The sequence below is a fragment of the Calidris pugnax genome, unplaced genomic scaffold (genome assembly GCF_001431845.1).
Source record: "Calidris pugnax isolate Ruff unplaced genomic scaffold, ASM143184v1 scaffold177, whole genome shotgun sequence".
Taxonomy (NCBI): Eukaryota; Metazoa; Chordata; class Aves; order Charadriiformes; family Scolopacidae; genus Calidris; species Calidris pugnax.
Window position 1 is genome coordinate 1,809,932 of NW_015090909.1, and position 19,419 is coordinate 1,829,350.

The 19,419-nt window shown below is 55.8% G+C and overlaps 1 protein-coding gene across 4 annotated transcripts in view; it reads right to left on the reverse strand.

The window, feature by feature from the left end:
- Nucleotides 1-8,838, reverse strand: part of WT1 (Wilms tumor 1) — a 34,352-nt gene extending 25,514 nt beyond the window's left edge. For all 4 annotated transcript variants that reach the window (XM_014949301.1, XM_014949299.1, XM_014949298.1 and 1 more), the window contains exons 1-3: nt 8,154-8,838; nt 4,010-4,132; nt 3,661-3,763 (exon numbers count right to left, since the gene is read on the reverse strand). In XM_014949301.1, the coding sequence (XP_014804787.1) occupies nt 3,661-3,763; nt 4,010-4,132; nt 8,154-8,544 (617 nt within the window). In that variant the 5' untranslated portion in view covers nt 8,545-8,838. The remainder of the gene's footprint in view (nt 1-3,660; nt 3,764-4,009; nt 4,133-8,153) is intronic.
- Nucleotides 8,839-19,419: the final 10,581 nt, after the last annotated feature.

Consider the following 19,419-nt stretch of genomic DNA (forward strand, 5'->3'; position numbering starts at 1 on the left):
GAATTCCATCCCGCCTTTCCAGCTCTTTCCAGCTCCGTCAACAGCCTGACGGCGGAGCCCGGGTTGGCTTCAGCCTTTGGAAGGAGCCCGGGGCGGCTTTCGGGCAGGCGTGCAAAGCCCTCGGAGGAAGAGGGCGAGCGAAACTCTGGCTTTTTCTACCTAATCCCGCTCCGCCGCAGCCGGTCCCGCAGGCTCGGGGCGGCCCCGGCAGAGACCCGCAGCCCGCACCCCCCCGCCGCCCTCCCGCTGCGGTTGCGGTGGGGCGGGAGCCTGGGGAACGAGTGCCGGGGGTGCGGGAGCCCCGCTGGGCACCCCCACGGCAGCAGCCCGGGCTAGGAGCCCGTACCAGCCCGGGCTAGGAGCCCACGCCAGACCCGGCCGCCCCACGGCGCGGGAGCCGGGTGGGGTGGCGTTTCAGCTGCGCGATTTGGGGAGAAGATGTTTGAGTTGAGGCTGTGAGGATGGACTCCCGTGGGATGCGCTGCGGTGTCTCGGCACACCCTTGGCGGGGGGGAAGGGGGTTATGCCCCACGGAGGGGCACCCCCGCACCCCTGACACGAGTGTAGAGGGGGATCTGTGTGATCTCTGCTGCCAAGGGGAGAAATTTCCGTGGCGATGCCGAGCCCACCACCCCGCGAGGTTTACATCTCGAAAAAAACTCCGGCTTGCCCAAACTTTGGCTAAATCGTGCGAAAGTGGCCCCGGGGCCGGCCGCCGTTTGCCCGGGGACCACCGGGCACGGGCACAGGGTTAAACATTATGGGATCTGAGGTGTGACAGAGAACAGGACATCCCTAACTCCGTTGACGCCTCGCCACGGTTTATTATTGACGGTACCGCGAGGTGATCTCATGGAATTAACAGCTCCTCTCAAAATCTCGGCGTTGGACGAGGGTTGAATGATGAGAAGGAAAAGCGGGGTCTCCGGGGATACGCCTGCCCTGATTCCGATCTGAATCCTTGGCCCTCCGAACGGCCACAAAGACGACACTAAAAATAACTTATTTTCATTACAGAGATACTTTTAAAGAGAAAGGAGAGGAAAGGGGGGCGGGGGGGACGGGACATTTCTGCAACGGGGATTAATGTAAGTTGGAGTGGAATAAAAGGAAGTCAACGCTGAGCAAAAAGGGAACTTAAAAGGAAACCAGTAGTAGATCATATAGAGTTTGTTTTGGCCTGCATTGCAGTATTACCGAGTTCTTGACCTCTGCACAGAAACAGCTATAATCTGAACCGAGACTCCTCCACTTTTAAAGTCTTTGTAAGTGTGACTCACAGTAAATTTTCAACATGGAGCGTGTTTACTACATTAAACAGCGCGAGGTAGAAAAGTTCACGTCACGGTTTTAATGGCCCCACGAATGCTGGCCATCTAACGCACACTCGCAACGGGTGCGGGTTTGTCACCCGTGTCCCGCCATCACCCACGGGCGGAGGAGCGAGCTGCGCCATAAACACAGAGCAGGCAGCTGCCGGGGCGAGAGATTACAGAGATACTTTTGCTTCCAGCACAAGAATTACGATCTTTCAACCATTTCTTTCAAGCCTTTGCCTTCCCGCCTTGCCTTTGCCCCTGCGAGGAGCCACAGATGCGACGAACTCCCGCTCCGCGCAGCGCTCGGCAGGCGCGCAGGGAGGCGCGCAGCGGGCGCGGACGCGGCCCTGGGCAGCCTCATCGCCCCGTCCCTGCCCGTCCCGGCGCTCGGATGCGCCAACTGAGCCAGCAGTTGTCAGAGCAGAGCTGGCAAACTCCCCCTGAACTGCGAAAAAACAAAATAAATCATCGCAAAGGAGGTGCGGAATAAACATGGTCTTAAAAAAATTATATATAATAATAAAGATTCCGCCAGATGAATATAAATATTGACTAGGACGTTGGAAATGTGGCTCATGAGTCACGCCAGTCTCTGCACGGTAAGTAGTCACTCACTTTCTTGACAACACTTTCTAGGAAGAACACTTGTGCGGCACGAAAATGGCTTTTTCCAGATGCTTTGGAACACGTGGAGGAGGGCCGAGGGGAGGCCGTCCCGAGCGCACCCACCTGGCTGGGCTGGGATGCTGGGGCAGGCTTCCCGCAACTGGAGCTGCCCTCCGCACGGAACGAGCTCTGCCCTGCCTTACGCCCCCTCACGTTAATACCGGCTCCTGTGAGGTGTAAGGAATTAAATCCTTATCCTACGGAAGTAAGGAGTAAACTTCCCGGGAGGCAGAGCGGGATCAAGGCTATGATAGGGAAGAAACCGGTCCCGTCGAGCAGCGCTGCCCGCTCGAAGCGCCGGGCGGGAGGGCGATGCCAAGGCTGTGCCCACCCCCTTTCCCGCTGCTTCCCCGGGAGCGGCACACGGAGGAGAGCGGCACAAGCAGCGTGTTTCCTGCGGGAATCACACCTCCCAGCACCGGGCTCGCTCCACTAAACGTAGGAAGGCGGCAGGGAGGAGAGCCCGCCGTGCCGGTGTGGCTGCCGGGAGCCCCGACAGCGGAGCGGGGCAGGGGGCGGCAGGGCGAGCCTCGGGGCTCGGCGGGACCGGGGGGACTCCCTTTGGGGCTGCCCTCCCCAAGCTTCCCCACCAACCATATTTATAGGTTTCCCAATCTCGGTCACTTCGGCGCAGGAGTTCGCCCCGCCAATTATTCTGCAAGCTAATCTCTCTGGATAGGCTTCTTTCCTTCCTTCATTACCTCATTCCCTCCTTCCCTTGACGTCAACTCACGTTCATTAGCGAAGCGGCTTCTGGAAGTGACAGAATTTTGTTGTCCCGCGTCCAGTGTTGATTAATCAGGGATGATATAACCGGCCTACGAGGGGAGCCGCTCGCCGCTTCCTTCGCCGAGGCACATTGTTTTGTGTGCGGGAGTTACTAAGCAACTCCGAGATACGGGGACCGGCTCCAAGTTCACAAAAAGTTGAAGAATAAATTTTTTTTTTTGGTGGTGGGGGGAAACTTCTCTGCCCGCTAAACACGTTGTAAAACTGCGAGAGACGCGCCCGCCCCCCCGTCGGACCGAAGGAAAGGGGGAGCCGCGCTCGCCACGGACCCCTCCGTCGGCACGGAGAGCCCCCGCTGGCAGCAAAGCCCCGGAGGCACCGTCCTCCCACCAAGGAGACCCCACGGGTTTATTGCCCCGTTCTCAATAAATAACTCGTCCCCGTCCTTCCTGGGAGCCACCGGAAGGGCTCTCGGGCTGTAAGACCAAGCCCCCGCAGGGAGCCGAGCTTTAATTGCCTGCCCGGTCCCCGTACCGGCGGATGAGCGCACCTGGGCGAACCCCAAACCCTTCGCGCCAGCCCGCTCCGTCCGGGACAGACCTGTCCCAAGGAGGTGCTGCCAGCCCCGTTCCCGTTTCCCGGCGGCGGCCGGCACCTGCCACCGGAGAGCGGCTCCCCGGAGCCGGTAGCGCAGTGCCCGGAGGGAGGGGGGGGTGTCTCGGCCAGCGCCGCTCCCCGCAAACCCCGGGGTGGCCCGCAAAGCTCCGAGACACGGCGGGGCTTGGGGCGGAGGGCGCGGCGGCTTTTTTTTTGGTTTAGTTTTGGTTTTTTTGTGTTTGGTTTTTCTGTTGGTTTTGCTTGCTTGGCTTGGGATCGGATTTTGGGGGGGGGGGGGGTGTTGGTTTTGGTTTGGTTTGGTTTTTTTACGTGTGAATCTCGGAGGTACCTGTTGTAGGGGGTCCGGAGGAGCAGGGCCTGGCTGCCCGTGCAGCTGTCGGTGGGGGTGTGACAGCCGTATACCGGGGGAGGCACCGAGTACTGCTGGTCCCCTGTGGAGAAAACGGCAGTTACCCCCTGCGGCGACCGGCCGTGTGTCTGTCCGTCCGTCCCCCCCCCTCCCCGGGCTGCAGAAGGGGCTGCAGGGCCCCGTTATCCAGCGTTTGGGCAGCTCTAGCTGTGTGCCGGGCCGGGGGGGGACACACACGGGACAGCGGTGCGACACCGCGACACCGGAGCCCCTCCGGGCTACCGGCGGTCTTTGAGAGGGGTCCCCGCGGGCGGGGGGTTGAAGTTACCTAGGGAGGGCTGCTGGCTGATGGGGTCCTCGTGTTTGAAGGAGTGGTTTGTAAACTGAGCGGCGTGGTGGGACGGCGTGTGGCCGTAGCTGGGGGTCCCGTCGAAGGCCACGGTGCTGTAACCTGCCGAAGAGACCAGAGCAGGGTTAGGAAGGAACCTTGAACCGCCGCTCGGGCCACCCCGCCAAGCCTCTCCCAGCAGGCGTCGAGCGAGAGGGGACCCCCACGGACGCGGGCTCCCACCGCCACGCACCCACGGCACCGCCGAAATACTTCGCCGTTACCGACTCCCCCCCCCCACGCTGGGGATAAAGACACCGCAAGGCTGTGCCCCTTCGTTCCCCCCGCACTTGGCGGGGCTGCGGGAGCGGGGCGGTGCGGGGGGACGCCCCCCCGCCTCCCCCGGGCAGAGGGGAGCCCGCTCCGAGGGGCGGAAAGTCGGAAGTCTCCTTCGTGTGTAAAGAGAACAGATCGGCTTCGGTAATAAAGAGGATGTTTTCATTAATTGTTGCTCATATTAAAGAGGAAGATTCCCATCTGCTCGGTGTACTCCTCTGCCGTTTCCAATTTAGAAGTTACCCTTTAATCTTTCTTTTTCTTTTCTTTTCTTTTTTTTTTTTTTTTTTTTTTTTTAAGAGCAGCTTTCTGAAGAGTCTGCAATAAAGAGGCGGAATGTTTCATGAAAAAATAAAACTCCTCCTTTCAGCGAAAATTGCTCTCCAAAATAATAAACAGCCTATTTTGTTTCCTACACCGAGCAGATTCAGATGGAAAGAGACCACCTCTGCTGACCCCGGGCCGACACCAAATCGTAAATCAGGTGCTTGGACACCAACTTTCATTAATGACTTGGAGCTGGCTAAACAACTTCAGCTAAAAAAGTAATTACAAAGTAATATTATCTCAGAGGCTTCTCGGCTCATCAGCATTTACCCCGAGAACCAAGCTCCTCCGAGAGCCACTCTTCCAAAAAAAAAAAAAAAACCAACAACGAAACAAAACAAAACAAAAAGTCCGACGCGGGCTGGGAAAAGAAACCAAATCTCTCTCTTAACCTGCTAATTCCAGCACGGGCACCCCTCGCAGCCCCGTCTGGATGGGACATGTGGCCGGAGGGTGATTTTGTGAGTCGAGAGGGAGCCCTCGGGGCTGTTTTCAGGCTCCTCTCTCAGTTCCCTTCGATGCCGATTCCCTGCGCTGCGCAGGTCTCTATTTCACCACCGCCGATCGATGACGATCGATGACTGCAGAGGGGTCCAGAGAGAATAAAATGGGGAGGCAACAAAGGGATCCGGTTGTTACTTCTCCGTTTTATTCTCTCTGCAGACAGCCTGGATGCAGCGACATCACAGGATTTCATTAACCTGCGGGGTTGCGCGGCAGAAATGGAGCAACGGGGAGGAAAAAAAAAAATAAATATCCAGGAGACTGAAACCTTCGCCTTCGCGATGATTTTAAGCCGTCCCCGAGACTGCGAGGCTGGGACAGAACTGGGACCGGCTTGTCCCCGGCCAAATCTCCCTGGCATCCCCCTCGCCCTCGGCGGGGAGCTCCTTTCGCGGCGCTGCGAGCGGCGTTGACAGGCCGGTACCTTACGGGCTCCCATCCCACAGCTGTTTCTCGCTCCTTATCTCCTCCCTTAGCCCTCAGGGTAGAGGCTCAACCTTCAACTCCCTTTTCCCCATTTCCCTCTGCCTCTTTTTTTAACTTCAGAAAACACTGACACTTTCTACGTTACTTTTGGCCCGGCGCAGACTTTCGGTGACCTTCAAAACTCAGCTCGGAGCAGAACGAGGTTTTGGCCGCATTTTCCGGTGTTGCCTGACCCAAAGCTTCAGGAATGTGATAAGAAAGTTGAGTTCTGAACCGAGCTGCCGATAGTGAGGTCTCTTTAATTAGGGCGTTATCAGAGCCAGGCCTGATTAAAATGTGCTGAAAATAATTGAAAGTTGTACATCTGCTGGAGAACGGGGCCCGCTGGAGGCATCCAGTTGTTGGAGGAGCCCAGCTGGATGAAAGAGGAGAAGGAGAGGAGGAAAACTGGGCAGAGGTTTCAAAGCCTTAGTTCCCTAACCTTCACCCCATCCCAGACTTGGCAGTAATGTCACCGCAGAGCCAAGGTAGCATCTTTCCCACGGTCGGAGGAACCGGCTAAAAAAAAAAAAATAAAATATAGGAGTTCAACCTTGAGGAAAACCAAAGCAAGAACATTTTATCCACCCACGGAAGAAAAAAAAAAAAAAAAAAGAAAAAAGAAGAAGAAAGCAAACACCCTTTGAATTGTTGAATTCCTTTTTTTTGCCGAAGGAGCTCGCTGCGTGTCGCCGAAAATAGTGGTGGCTAAGCCCAGTGCTGGCCGTGTGGGGACACAGCCCCGATCTGAAGGGACACCCCCGCGGCCGCAGGGACCGTCCCCGCGGGGAGGCCGCTCGGTCTCCGAGCAGGGGAGGCAGCTGGGACACGGCCCCTGCTCCCCGGGACGGCGCCTTCCTCCAGGCTCTTGCGGGGTCTCCAGCCACCCCACCGCGGCCGGGGCGAGGGGCGCCGGCTCACCGGGCGCCCGCTATTTTGTCCCTCGCCCACCCAGGGCCGAGTCTATTTCCCTCACGCTCCTCTCCGCTTTCTCGTCGCTATTTCTGCCCAGAGATTACAAATCCTCTCCTATGCCTAAAATCATTTCAGATGTCTTAAAATAATAAAATAATCCCCTGGCCCGGCAAGCTCTGTGCCGGGGCCATGGCAGGCCGGCGCTCAGAGCCTGAGGCCCCCGCCGGGCGCACAGTGGCCCCGGGGCCTCCCCCCGAGCTCCGGGGATGCTGCCCGTCTCTCCCAGCCGGGCTCGGTCTCCGATTAGATCCCGGCGCTGGGCAGACGGCGAGACCTGGGGGGCGAAGGTGACACCGGGACTGCGACCCAGCACTGCCCGGGGGCCTCCCCTTCGCCGCCATCGCCTCTCCTTAATGCGAACGTTGCCCCGGGCCACCTCGCCGGGCTCGGGCCACCCCTCGGCGGCTAGCACCGGGCGCGCCCGTCCGGCCTCGGCCTCTGCTCTGGCCTCCCGCCGCCTCCCTTCCCCAGCCAGAGAGCCGGGGACACCGGGAAGCGACATTACAGGTCGTGGTTGCCCCCGCGGCGCACAGCTAGCCCGAGCTGCGGGCCGGGCGCGGGCGACCCCGCACGAAAAGCGGCGAGACCCCGGCGGGTCGGCCCGCTCCGGGCCGCGCACCCTCCGCCGCTCCCGCGGGACCGGGAGTGCGGGGCAAGAACTCAACAGCACGGGGCCAGATGAAGAAGGGGGGTAACAAGAGCCGAACAGGCTCGGGCCAAGCCCTTGGGGGGGTTGCCCAAGGGCTCCGCACGCTGTGACCCCCCCTCTCCTTTCTTCCCGGCGTTGGCACCGGCAGATGTTTACACCGTAGCCGCTGGAAGAGGAACGATTAGGAATTAGGCGACCATCTGCCACCCGCCAGCGCTGCCCCGCCGCGCAGCAGCCCACGGGGGTTTCTCGGGGCAGCGCAAACACCGGGGCCCGCAGCGAGCTACGGCGCAGCCGGTCCCGGCCGCGGAGATGCTGAAAAGAAAGTACTAGGCGCCCCTGTTTATGTACCCCGGGCTGGGGGCTTTCAGCGCTCCCCGGGTTTAATTGGACAAGGGGCTTGGAGACACTGAAGTGCAGACAGCGGGGTTCGGATTCAGGAGGAGGTCTGGAGGTACGTTTCTCCCCCTGCGCCCCTCCAAATCTGTAGAGGGAACTGTCTCGGGGCACCGGCCCCATCTCCATTCCAGGACTTTGAGCCGGCCCCGGCCCCAACAAACCTTTGCGAGGAGACCCGCTGCTCCAACCCGCGGGGTGTGGGCCGGGGAGGGAGTGGGGGGGGCTCCAGCCCGCCTGGCAGAGCCTCCCGCTGCAGCCCGCTGCCCCACAGGAGGGCTGGGGGCGAGCAACTCGTGGCTCCTAAAACTGCCGCAGAGGGAGGGAAAGGAGACAGGGAAGGGCCGTCTCGCCGAACCCTGCCCGGCTGCTGCGGGGAGAACGGCCGGGCTGGCTGTTTACATCAAGCGTGGCCCGGCGGGGCTCAGCGGAGGCTTTGCGGGTCCCGGCCCAACCCCCCGAGCCCGGGGCGCCAGGCAGCGCTGCCCTTACCCTGGTTGCGGATGGCCTGCTGGCTCTCCAAGCAGTTGGGCAGGTAGGGCCCGTTGGGGAACATCCTAGCCTGGCCGGAGGGCGGCTGGCTGGGCGGCGGGGCGCCGAAAGGCCCGTAGCGGCAAGCCCCGGCCGTGCCGGTGAACTGGCCGGAGAAGTGGACGGTGAAGGCGCTGAGGTATTGCTCCTCGTGAGGGTCCGACCCGTTCCAGCTCGGCTCCTGCTTGATGAAGGAGTGCGGCCCCAGCGAGCCGTAGGAGGCCCCCGGGGGGAAGTCCAGGACGGGAGCCCACTGCGCCGCGCTGCTCACCGGCATGGTGCAGTTGCTGTTGCCCGGCAGGGAGGGCACGGAGGGCAGCAGCGCGTTGAGGTCTCGGACGTCGGAACCCATCTGCTCGCAGACCTTCTGCCTGCCGCCGGGCAGCCAGTCTCCCCCCGGGCCGCACTTGTTCCAGGACACCTGGCCCCTGCCCGCCAAGCCGGAGGCCGGCTCCGGCTGCAGGCACCAGGCCGGCGAGCTCAGCCCTTTGGGGGAAGTTTGCTCCGCCACGCAGCTCCCCGGGTCCAGCCCTGCGGGAGCCGGCAACAGCGACAGGGAAAGGTTGTTCTCCAGGATCGCCTCCGGGCTCGCACCCGCTCGCAGCGCAGGGACAGGGCGGCGGGGGTGGGTGGGTGTGCGGGTGGGTGTGCGGTGTGGCCGCCTGTCCCCGTGTGTCTGTCTGTCTGTCTTGGCTGGGTGCGTGTCCGTCTGTCCGTGCTAGGGGGGCACAGCCGCCTCGCACGCCTCACCTCGGATGCCTGCTCACCCTCAACTTTGCAAAGCTCAAATAGAGGCGCTTGCAGGGGAGGAGGAGTCAGCCACGCCGATCCTCCATTCACACAACCTCCGCCGAGGGGCTGCTCACAGCCCGCTCGGCTGAACCCAGCCGGACCAGACAGGCGGGGGGAGGGCAGGGGGGTGGGCGAGGAGAGCAGGGGATGGAGGGGGAGAGGTTACTGTGGGAGAATATATCTCCCCTACACATCACTCCCACCCTCCTTCTGGTGCAAGCGCCACTAAATCTCACCCTAACGTCCCTACGCTTTAGCAGAGACTTGCCAGACTGTTAGAGGGATCCAGGTGCCCAGTAAGTACGTGCTGGAGGACTTCCCCCGCCAGCTCCGTGCGTGCCCGTGGGGACTCCCGAGGGCGGCGGGGTCGCAGGCCCCGGGGACGGCGTGGAGAAGCCTCCGCCCTCGCAGGAGCCAGGGGAAGTGACCCAGCCCGGGGCGGGCGGACCCCGTCCCTGCGAGAGGAAAGCGTCTTTCCAGGTGCCTCTCCCGCTAAGGGAGGAACCCGCGTCTCCCTGAGCTCCTGCGGGATCCGGGCTGCCTGCCAGGGCCCCCGCATATCGGGCGTTCTCTGTCCTCAGGGAGCCGGCCGTACCGGGGTACCGAGGGCTCCGCCGGCGAGGGGAGGGGAGGTCGCCCTTTGCAAGGGGACCGGGGCCGGCGCGGGCCCGGTCCCAGCCCCGTCCCTCCGCCCTGCCCGTGTGAGAGGGGGAAGGAAGCGGCTGGGCGGGCGGGGGAGGATCGCGGGGCTGTAAGTCATCTGCTTTTGGGAGATTCACCTGGCGCTGCTCCTGGGGAGCCCCGGGCTCCCTCCTTCCTCCCCAGCCCCCTGGGCAGCAGCTCCTCGGCGCGCATCCCGCGGGCGGCGGCGGGAGAGCCCCCGGTGACATCTCATATACGTTAACCCCGGACGGTCCTTTCAGGCGACACGGCGGGTCCGGGGTCGGCCCTGGCACCGAGGGATCCCACGATTTCGGCGACGCGGGACCGGCAGGAAGCCCCGGGGCGGGCGGCAGAATCCCGCGGGACATAGCGGTACCCGGGCCCGGGGGCAGAGACGACCCGCTGCCCCCCCCACGGGAGAGGCTCTCACAGAACGCGAGAAGAGGGATCCTGCCGTCCTCCTTCCAAACTACTAATTAATAAACCACGCGGGGCGGGCTGGGAGCGGGTCGCTTCTACGAGCGCGCGTGGGACAGCTCCCGGGAGCTGCGCCCCGACGCAGAGTACGCGGGGGAAGCACCGCGACCCGCGGGAACCCCGCGCATCTTTCACCGGTCGCTGTTACAAACCGCGGCACCGAGGCAGGCGCTGAGGCCGTGGCTCACACCCCGCAGCTCGCATCCCGCACCCGCCCCTCCCGCCTCACCCTCCCTCCGCCGCTAACATGATAAAAAAACCCCAAAACAACCCCCGCCACGAACGGTTACCTGCCGCTGGAGAGAGCCAGCCCGTTGTCTTCCCGGTGACAATTTACACTTCGGTATTTCCTTTCCCCTCGGGCATTAAAGGTTACCGCAAGCGCCGCCAATCTTGAGACGATGTTTTAAAATTCAGCGAATAAATGCTACAACAAAATAAAAGAAAAGAGCTCGTTATTAGAGTAGCCAAGTATAATTTCATTTTCTTTTTAAACTCTTTAACCAAACCAGTCGGGTTTTGTTATTAGTGAAGCGACTTTAATTTTCAAAAACTATCTTCAGAAAATTCCCTTTTAAAATCTCTCTTTTGATGCTCAAATCTATTTATTACGGAAATGGACGTGTAAGGGAAGGGCGAAAGATTTGTTGATTATCTTTGCCGCTATTAAAGATCGTCTAAGTTCACAGGATCTGCCGGTTCTTACGAGCACACACGACACCGAACCACTCTCGGACGGCATTAGTGAGCGCAGCCCGTGACCGTGATGAGGGGGGGGAGTGCGCTGCCCCCGCTGACACCGCCGGTCCCCGAGCCGTGCTCCCCTGCTCTCACCGCCCCGGGGCTCCCCGCACACCGCAGTCACCCCCGCTCTGACGGCCCCGGGGCTCCCCGCACACTGCAGTCACCCCCGCTCTAACGGCCCCGGGGCTTCCCGCACACCGCAGTCAGTCACCCCCGCTCTAACGGCCCTGGGGCTCCCCGCACCCACCTCCGCCCCGTACCCGCAGGGGCCTACGGGGAGGTGCGGAGTCGGGAGCGGGGCTGCTGCCGGGTTTGCTTACTTCTGTGATGGCCGCACACCTGAGATTGGTCTCTTTCATCTCCGGCTCTAAAATCGACAACGTACACACAGAAATACAAGTCTTTGGCCGCCATAAGCGGAGTATTTAATTTCCCGTGAAAACTAGACCCCTTTGGTACAAACAGAAAAAGCCTTTCCGCAGCGGACTATTTTTCGAACTAATGTGTGGGGTTTGGTTTTGGTTGGGTTTTTTTTTCTTTTTCTTTTTTTTTTTCCTTCTTTTTTTTTTTTTTTTGAAATAACCTAGCGAGACAAATCTTTTTGAAAGGGAAAGATGTTTTCTTGATCCCCTAGGTCTGCGTTATTCCACCTGGGAGGAAGAAGGGCTGAAGCCCGTCCGGCTCCTCGCCTCTCTCCCACTTCCCAGCGGTGAAACAAGAAGACCCTTTGGCCATCACCGTGTCCTCCCTCCCCGCGGGTGCCGGCAGCGAGACCGGGAAAAGCCGTGCTCGGCCCGGGGGGAGCTCCGGGACCGCCGGTTCAGCCCCTCGCAGAGCCCTGCACCGGTACCTGCGCCCCCTCGGGCCGCCCCAGCCGGTGCGGGGCAAAGAGCGGGCTCGGCGCAAACGGGGCGGGGATGTCCCGGGAGAAACCCTCAGCGGTGCAGCCCAAGGAGGAGGGAAATCCGGACCCTTCTACCCCGGGACGGAATGGGGACTTTTGGGAAAAGGCCAGCGCCACTTTCCGCAGCCGTTCCCCTAAAGGTAGAGATCAAAATCTCCCGCTCCGCACTTCTCCAGCCCAGGCCGGGAGCGCTGGCGGCAGGTCCCCTCGGGAAAGTGCTGGCATGCCGAGAGGAGCTGCTTCCCCGCGCAGGGGCCGTTTGCTGGCCTCTTCCCCGCAGATCCCGACCACGGTTCCAGCCGCACGCTGGCGTAAACCACCCCACGCTCCACCAACCGGGAGCCCGCGTCCAGGCCCCGGTGCCCGGCTGAGAGCGATGGCCGGAGGTACGGCAGTTCAGGGACCGCATCTCTTTGGCCGGTGTCCAGACCCGGGCGGTCTGGAACTTTTTGCCCTCTCCCCTTCACAGAATCATAGAATGGTTCGGGTTGGAAGGGACCTTAAAGATCATGGAGTTGCAACCCCCCTGCCATGGGCAGGGACACCTCCCACGGGCAGGGACACCTCCCACTCGAGCAGGTTGCTCGAAGCCCCATCCAGCCTGGCCTTGAACACGGCCCCATCCAAATATCTGCCAGGCTCTAGGGCTTTGCCCGCTGTTATGTGGCTACGGTAATTCCTGATAACGCCCAATCCTCGATTGCACTCGAAGACATACTCCACAGACATTTCCTGGACAAGGATTTTTCTACTGAGAGTCCCACTCGATCCCGGGCAAACCGGGCTCGGGAACCTGCTGAAGCACCTCCCCAGCCTGCCTTTCCCCGTTCCGCTTTCCCCCCCGCCACGCGAGCCAATTAACGGGCCGGTAATTCTTACTACACTTTACTAAACTCCATAAACGATCTCCTCGCGGCTCAGAGGTGGGGGAGACTGACTTAAACAGAGATAAATCCCCAGCCCTTCCAACCCGTTCACAGCACGCAGGGGGATCTGTCTCCCTTCACCCAGGGGGGCTGATCAGAGTTTGATTATTTAAGTGCCAAGAGCAGCAGAAACAAAGCTGCGAAGCATCTCCAGGAGCGCAGGGCGCCGGGGGGCAGGAACCCATCACGGCGGGGCCGATCCCGCATTCCCCCTGGCCTCCCCGCACCGCGGCAGCCCCCCGCAAGGCGGGACCGGCTTCCCCCGTCCGGGCTGACGGGGGCACTGGCACGCTTTCCAGCTGGGGAGAGGACATTTTGTTTATCCTTCCAAGCGGAAAAAAGCCTTTTTTTTTTGATGGCGCAAGGAGGGAAAGGTGCGTAGCCTCTCCCCGGAGCGCAGCGGGGCTCAGCGTCTCGCCGCCTGGGCGACCCGCACCTTCCTCTCCTCCCCGGCTCCTTCTCCCGCCCCGCGGCCCGGGGCTCCGCCACCCCAACGCCTCCCAGCGCGTCCCCCGGCCGCGGGGAGGGGAACGGCGGGCGGCGGGGCCAGCCCCCGGGTCGCCTCCCCAGCGCCGGCACCGCCGTGCCCGGGCCGGTGGGGCTCGGGCCATTATTTTACCGTAAATCTTTAAAACGCTGGAACTAATTACGGAGAGGATATGTCTCAATTTGTTCCGCATTAGTGCCGCGCCGGGCCGCAGCGCACCGAGCAGGGGAAATTGATGAGCCCAAGCCGAGCCCACCCCGCCGGGACTGCCGCCCGGCCCTGACCCCGCGTTCAACTCCGCCGAACCGCCCCGCTCCGCCTCCCCCCGCCCCGCACCTGCGGGACCCGCCGCGCCGCCCCCGGGCCGCTCACTCACACACACACACACACACACCGGTATCCCCCCCCCCCAAACCCCCGCACCCGGGCAGTGCCCGCTGCGGTGCCGGAGAAACGCTTTTAGGTACTCAAGCCGAGTACCGCGGTACTACGGGGGCTCTGCTAAATTTATTAGCACACGGCTACGGCGAGGCGCGGTATAAATCACGGAGCTGTATAGGGCCATAAAGCATCGCCGTGCATCCTGCCCTCGCCGGGGTTCTGGGGAATGGGAGTTCATAGGCAGCTGGGTATCAGTAACATCCTTCAGATCCGGCATATGTGACGTTTTAAAAGTCTTAGATATACAGTGGGATATACTTACGGAGCAGCTAAAACTATTATATAGGATTGTTATAGGTATTTGGTGCTTACATACATAAAAAACAACTGGGGGGGGGAAACGCTTTTAGGTAATATGCTCAGTTCTGGGCATTATTATGCTCAGTTCAAAACCCTTTCTAATTAATTGAAACCATTTCTAATAGTTTTGAAAGCAATAAAATTATTATTTTGGGAGGGGAAAAAAAATATCTAACACTTAGTACATTATAAAGGGATGTATGGGAACTGACATCCAAGGAACTAATGTAACTCCCATGTAATATCCAAGGAACTCTAAATGTAACCATAAAGAAACAAATCAGTAACAGTATCTGTCATGGACACAAACCTGAAGAATTCTTTGAGCCACCTGAAACATCACCTTTGAATATGAGTACACATCAGAAATGTAAACGTGTATACGTTCAAAAGTGTTTGGAAAGCTTCAGCTGAAGTGGACCTTCTGTCCCCAGCCACATACTGCAGTATTTCTGGCACTTCACGGGTAAGAAAGGTGGTTTGTAAGTGATGCCACCAGCAACCTCAGGTCTCACTAACTACTGGGTGTTACAGGACTGGGACAGAAGATGAATTGTCCTTTACTCGTTTCTTCAGTGGACTGGCCATGAACATGTTTTCCTAAACACTAACCATCCATGTCTTTATCTTTCAACTTCATTCTTGAAAGAAACACACTTTAACAACGCAAGCAAAGTCTCACTTTGCTCTTGCAAAGCCCTTTGGCAGTCCTGTGCAAAGATACTCTCTTGACCAGTCCTCCTCAGTCTATCTTCAGCTGAGGATCTAAACCCTTTTCACAGGATTTTGTTCTCATCCTACACACTTCAGAGGAATTCATGCATGTAAGCACCTGATGAAGGTGGTCCCACTGAAATTGGTGCTGAAGGACTTTAGTCCACCATACTCTACTGCCTCGTACAGCACAGTGAGGAAAACCAAGCATATCCTCCATGCCTATGGATGTTCAGTGAGTGCAAAAGACAATGTGTCTAGGGCCTAGGGCAGAGGAAGAATAAAAGCTCCTGGATTCTGTGCAATGCCTTCTGCACAGTCCAGAGAGACAGAAGAGGTGACAGAAGTTTTGCCAGAAGGCGGGGGGACTCCAGCAGCATTTGTGGAGTGCTTTGAGACCTTGGGTAAGCGAAGAAACGCAGCTGGTTGTTGCCTTACGCAGCACAGCTCTGTGTGATCTGCCAGGGATGTGACCTGTGAGGGGGTGGCAGGGCTGGAGCTGGAGAGCTATTGCAACACGGCAAGTCCCTGCTCCCAGCCCCGTTACCACAGCATATGCCTATGGCTCCTTCCCAGCCTGGGGAGAGATCTCACTGCCCTCAGCCCCCCAGCACAGCCCTTCAGCTTCCTTAGTAACTGAGCGTAACTTCATTTAACTGCGGACAAAGGTATGTGTCTCCTCTCTCCCTGGACTATATGTACTGATACGTGTGGATTGCAGCAATACACAAAAGGCAAACAAGCTCATTTTTCTCATCTAGTTGGCTGGAAGAAACAGGCCGCAAAAATGTAGCTCCAACCAAAACAAGAGCTTTCCCAATTCTTTATTCTGAGGCTTCCCACCTAATATATTTTTTTTCCCTTCAAAACCAAAGCTTTACAGCCAGTGTCTCCCTTGTGTGTATTGTGTGTTCCTGCATGGGATATCTGGTCTGGCTGCGAGGGTGAATGGTCACCTGAGAACTCCACAGCTTCAGGGCCTCAGCCCAAGAGAGATCTCTTGCAGGCAGCGTCAAAAGTCCTGATGCCCTCCACAGAATCGAGTACAATCTAACTGGGCTGTGCTGGTGCCTGCACAGTTCTCATCAGCGTGTCACTGCAGGACTTGTCTCTTTTCACATTTGTGACTGTCACTGCTCAGCAGCAGCCTCTGCTGAGCCCACTGCAACCCACAGACTTGTCTCGCAAAGCTCCTGCTGAGAGCGAGATACACAGGGACAAGAAGAGATGAAGCTTGCAGGGAGAGGCGGGGGAAGGAAGGAGAGGAGGGAGGGAGCCCGTGTGTTGAACTTGCCTTAGAAGTCAAATTTCTTCTTCATGAGACACAGGAGATTCCTTTCCCTTCAGATTTGATCTATACTTGATTCTGCTAAATTTGTCTGAGTACTGCTATGACACAGGAATTAAAAACACTGAGACTTTGCCGTAGCCATTGAGTCATGGACTCTTAAATTGACCAAATCTACCACTTTTTTTCCCCTGCCTATTACATGAAAGCAGAGTTCAATAAAGTACAGATCAGAACTAAGGCCTACTGTTGTGATGTCTTGACAAATCTTTCTTGAAATACTTAATATGTTAGTTGAAAAGAAAGAAGCAAAACAAGGCTCAAAAAAACCCCTGTCCACTTGTTAGTCATGTTTTTTTAAATGAATCAATGGAAGGAACAACTAAATAAGTGTGATTCCTTTTTCTGGATCGCATTATCATAGATTAATAGCTCTATGAACAGATTTGCAAGTAGCACCATCATGCTAATCAAGATATTTAAAAAGTTTATGAGCAGTTGCCTAGAAAAAACAAGATAAAGCCTATGGAAATCTGATACTGGTCAATGGTGCATTTATTCAAAACATAATACTGACTTCAAGTCTCCATAAATCCTTTGCAAATGAAACTTCCATTGTGATCACTGTTCCAGATCTAAATGATTTATATTTTTTTCTTTGGTAGACATTAGATATATCTTAGAATGTGCAAGTTATGTACCTATTGATACAGACTTAATCATACCCCCACGAGATAATAAATATTACATTCAAATAAGAAGATAATTCAAAGAAGGAGTACCCCTATAAGAAGATTTTTTTGATTTATTAGTAGATTAATTTACATGAAAAAACCCTCAAATTTCTGTGTGATTTGTTTAAAAATTTGGGGCTTCCAGAGTTCCAAACAGTTAGCTCTTGGGACCAGAACAGATGTCAGATTGTGTGCAGTTTCAAAACCGAGTTCTTAGCAATATTTATTTCATTGCTGTTCACCCTGAACAGCAGCAGCCTTTGCAACTTCTATGTTTATTTGAAAAAATGGGTTCTACTGCTTTGAGCAGCTGCTAGAAAACAAGGAATATACTGAAAGGCCAAGGAGAAGAGACCCACCAGGAGAACAGTCTGTCAGTCCAGTTTTCTAACTCCATGATCTGAGCTTCTCAATTTGTAGAAGCCTTGTGGTCTTCACTACCTCTGGGTTTCTGGGCTTTTGCATGCATCTCTCCTAATTGTTCAAATCCAAGTGGATTCTCAATTATCAACTTACTCTCAAAACCTCTGGGCGGAAGTCAAAATAAGTTCAGCAAACTGGTTGGATATCAGCTAAAAACACACTTAATTTTTCATCAGATAAACTCTCAGAGGAACTATGTGAGTCAGCTTTAGCAGACATGAGATCTATAATGAAATAATTCCATGTATGGGTAATAAGAACACCTTGTAATAACTACATGTGACCTCTCTGGCCAAATAAGGATTTCAGAGTATTTCACAATTGCAATATGCTCCATCTATTGATAATATCCATCCAGATATTGTAAAGGTTTGGGCCCAGATTTATGAGGACATACACATATGCATGGCATATGCAATTGCCACCTAATGCATCTTCAGAGAAGGCATATGCAATTGCCACCTAATGCATCTTCAGAGATCAAGTCCTTTTGGAGAGCTGAATCCAACCTTGTGGTCTCCCGCACTTAGCATCAAAGGACCAAGATCAATCCATAACCACAGTAAACACATCTGCCTGCACAAACTCAGAGGAGGTAGGTTTTCTTCAAGGGCTGGAATATTATTTAATAATTCTAACTAAAAGAGAAGCCATAGGCCAGGCAGCACACAAGGGATGCTCTGGGCTGCCCAGCAAATGCAAGGAATCCAAAGAACCTCAAACACAGTTAAAAGATGGGAAGCACTATCCAATCCTGGATGCCAAGTTATTAGGTGACTACAGAGCTATGCTTTGTGGAGCACTGCGAGGTTCTGAGTAGTCTTGTACAACTTTTCCCAAATCACAGAAGTCCCCTGGGAAACTTCAGTAATCAAACAAGATCTCGCGGTCAGGAAGCTTTTCTTCATCCAGCCAATTTTATTTCCCCTTCATCATTCCATCTATTACTCATTACATCCTCCTGCCAAACTCGACATAATTCTTCTTTCTCTCTCTCTCTCATGCTTACATGTTTCAGCTACATATAGACCATTATGTCCTTTCATCCCAGCTTTTTCTACCCCTTATTCAGGCTGCACGTATTTAGTCCTCCTCATTTTTCCTGCTGTCCTCCTCTGAGCTGCCTCCAAGAGCATCTCTCCAGAATAGAAGCCCTCTGAGCTGAACTAAATATTCTGCAAACAATTACATTTGGCAGTGTCTAAACGTAAGGACGCACAAACCAATGACTAAATTACCTTAAACAACTGAGTGAGAGTCCAAAGCCATAAAATTGTCAAATCAGGGTAGGGAACTTTGGATGACACTGCAAGATCAACTTCACAGGAAGCCCTCAAGTAATGATGTCTTAAAAAAATTCCCTGGTCTGCTTTATGGTCCTTGTCTCAAGGAATGTGTCATTAAGTGCGTATTTGCAGTGATTTTTATGTACAAAATATTTTATAAGCATTCTGTCACTGCGACATTAGGAAGATACTGGTAAGTGCATATTATCCTTACAATCTTATAATATACTCTTGAAACACAACTTAATTATTGTTCCAAGATACCGAAGTTCATGTAAAGGCAACTTTTTACCCAATTAAATAACTCATTGTTGAGCAACTCATGCTTAAAACATTAGAACATCACTGTGTTACACAGTTACAATAGTTTGCTTCTGTCATCATATCCTTCTTCAAAGGAATAGCTTCCACAGCCTTTCACTGAGAGAAACATGCAGTTCTTCTCCAGAAACACGGCAAGGTCATTCCTCAAGCCAGAGCGCATTACCAATTATGCTTCATCTACATAACTTACAATTTTATAAGTTCAGGTTCAAGTCTAGTCATCTGAAGATGGTGAACATGGTAACTTCTCTCTTCAGAATGTGAGAGCACTATATATTTGACCTGGGGTTTACATCTAGTTAGGAAAGACAGCTATCCAGATACTCATTTTCCCTAAAATTTATCAGCTTTATCACTAGACATTGATAATGGTATATGCTTGTGTAAGGTGCCAAAACTGACACAGAACTACGTTATCACTCCCTGAACTCAAGAGTCTAATTTTAGATTTTCTTTTCAGAGTCTTTCTGTTAGAAAGTAAACTCACTGGAACTTCAAAGCACCCATCTGCCTCAAGGAACGATGAGGGACAGGTACTGGTACCGTGGCATGCAATGCAGTGTGTTAAACAACTTGTGTGCAACACACAGATTCTTTTTTAATCCATGGAAGTTTTCAGGTTTAGAGTGAGCCCTGATGCTTTTTCTGGGCCCCTGCCTGAAGCATGTGCTAAGAGACCCCTCGAACAGCACAGTCCATTTGGGGTCACTGAAACTTTCACCAT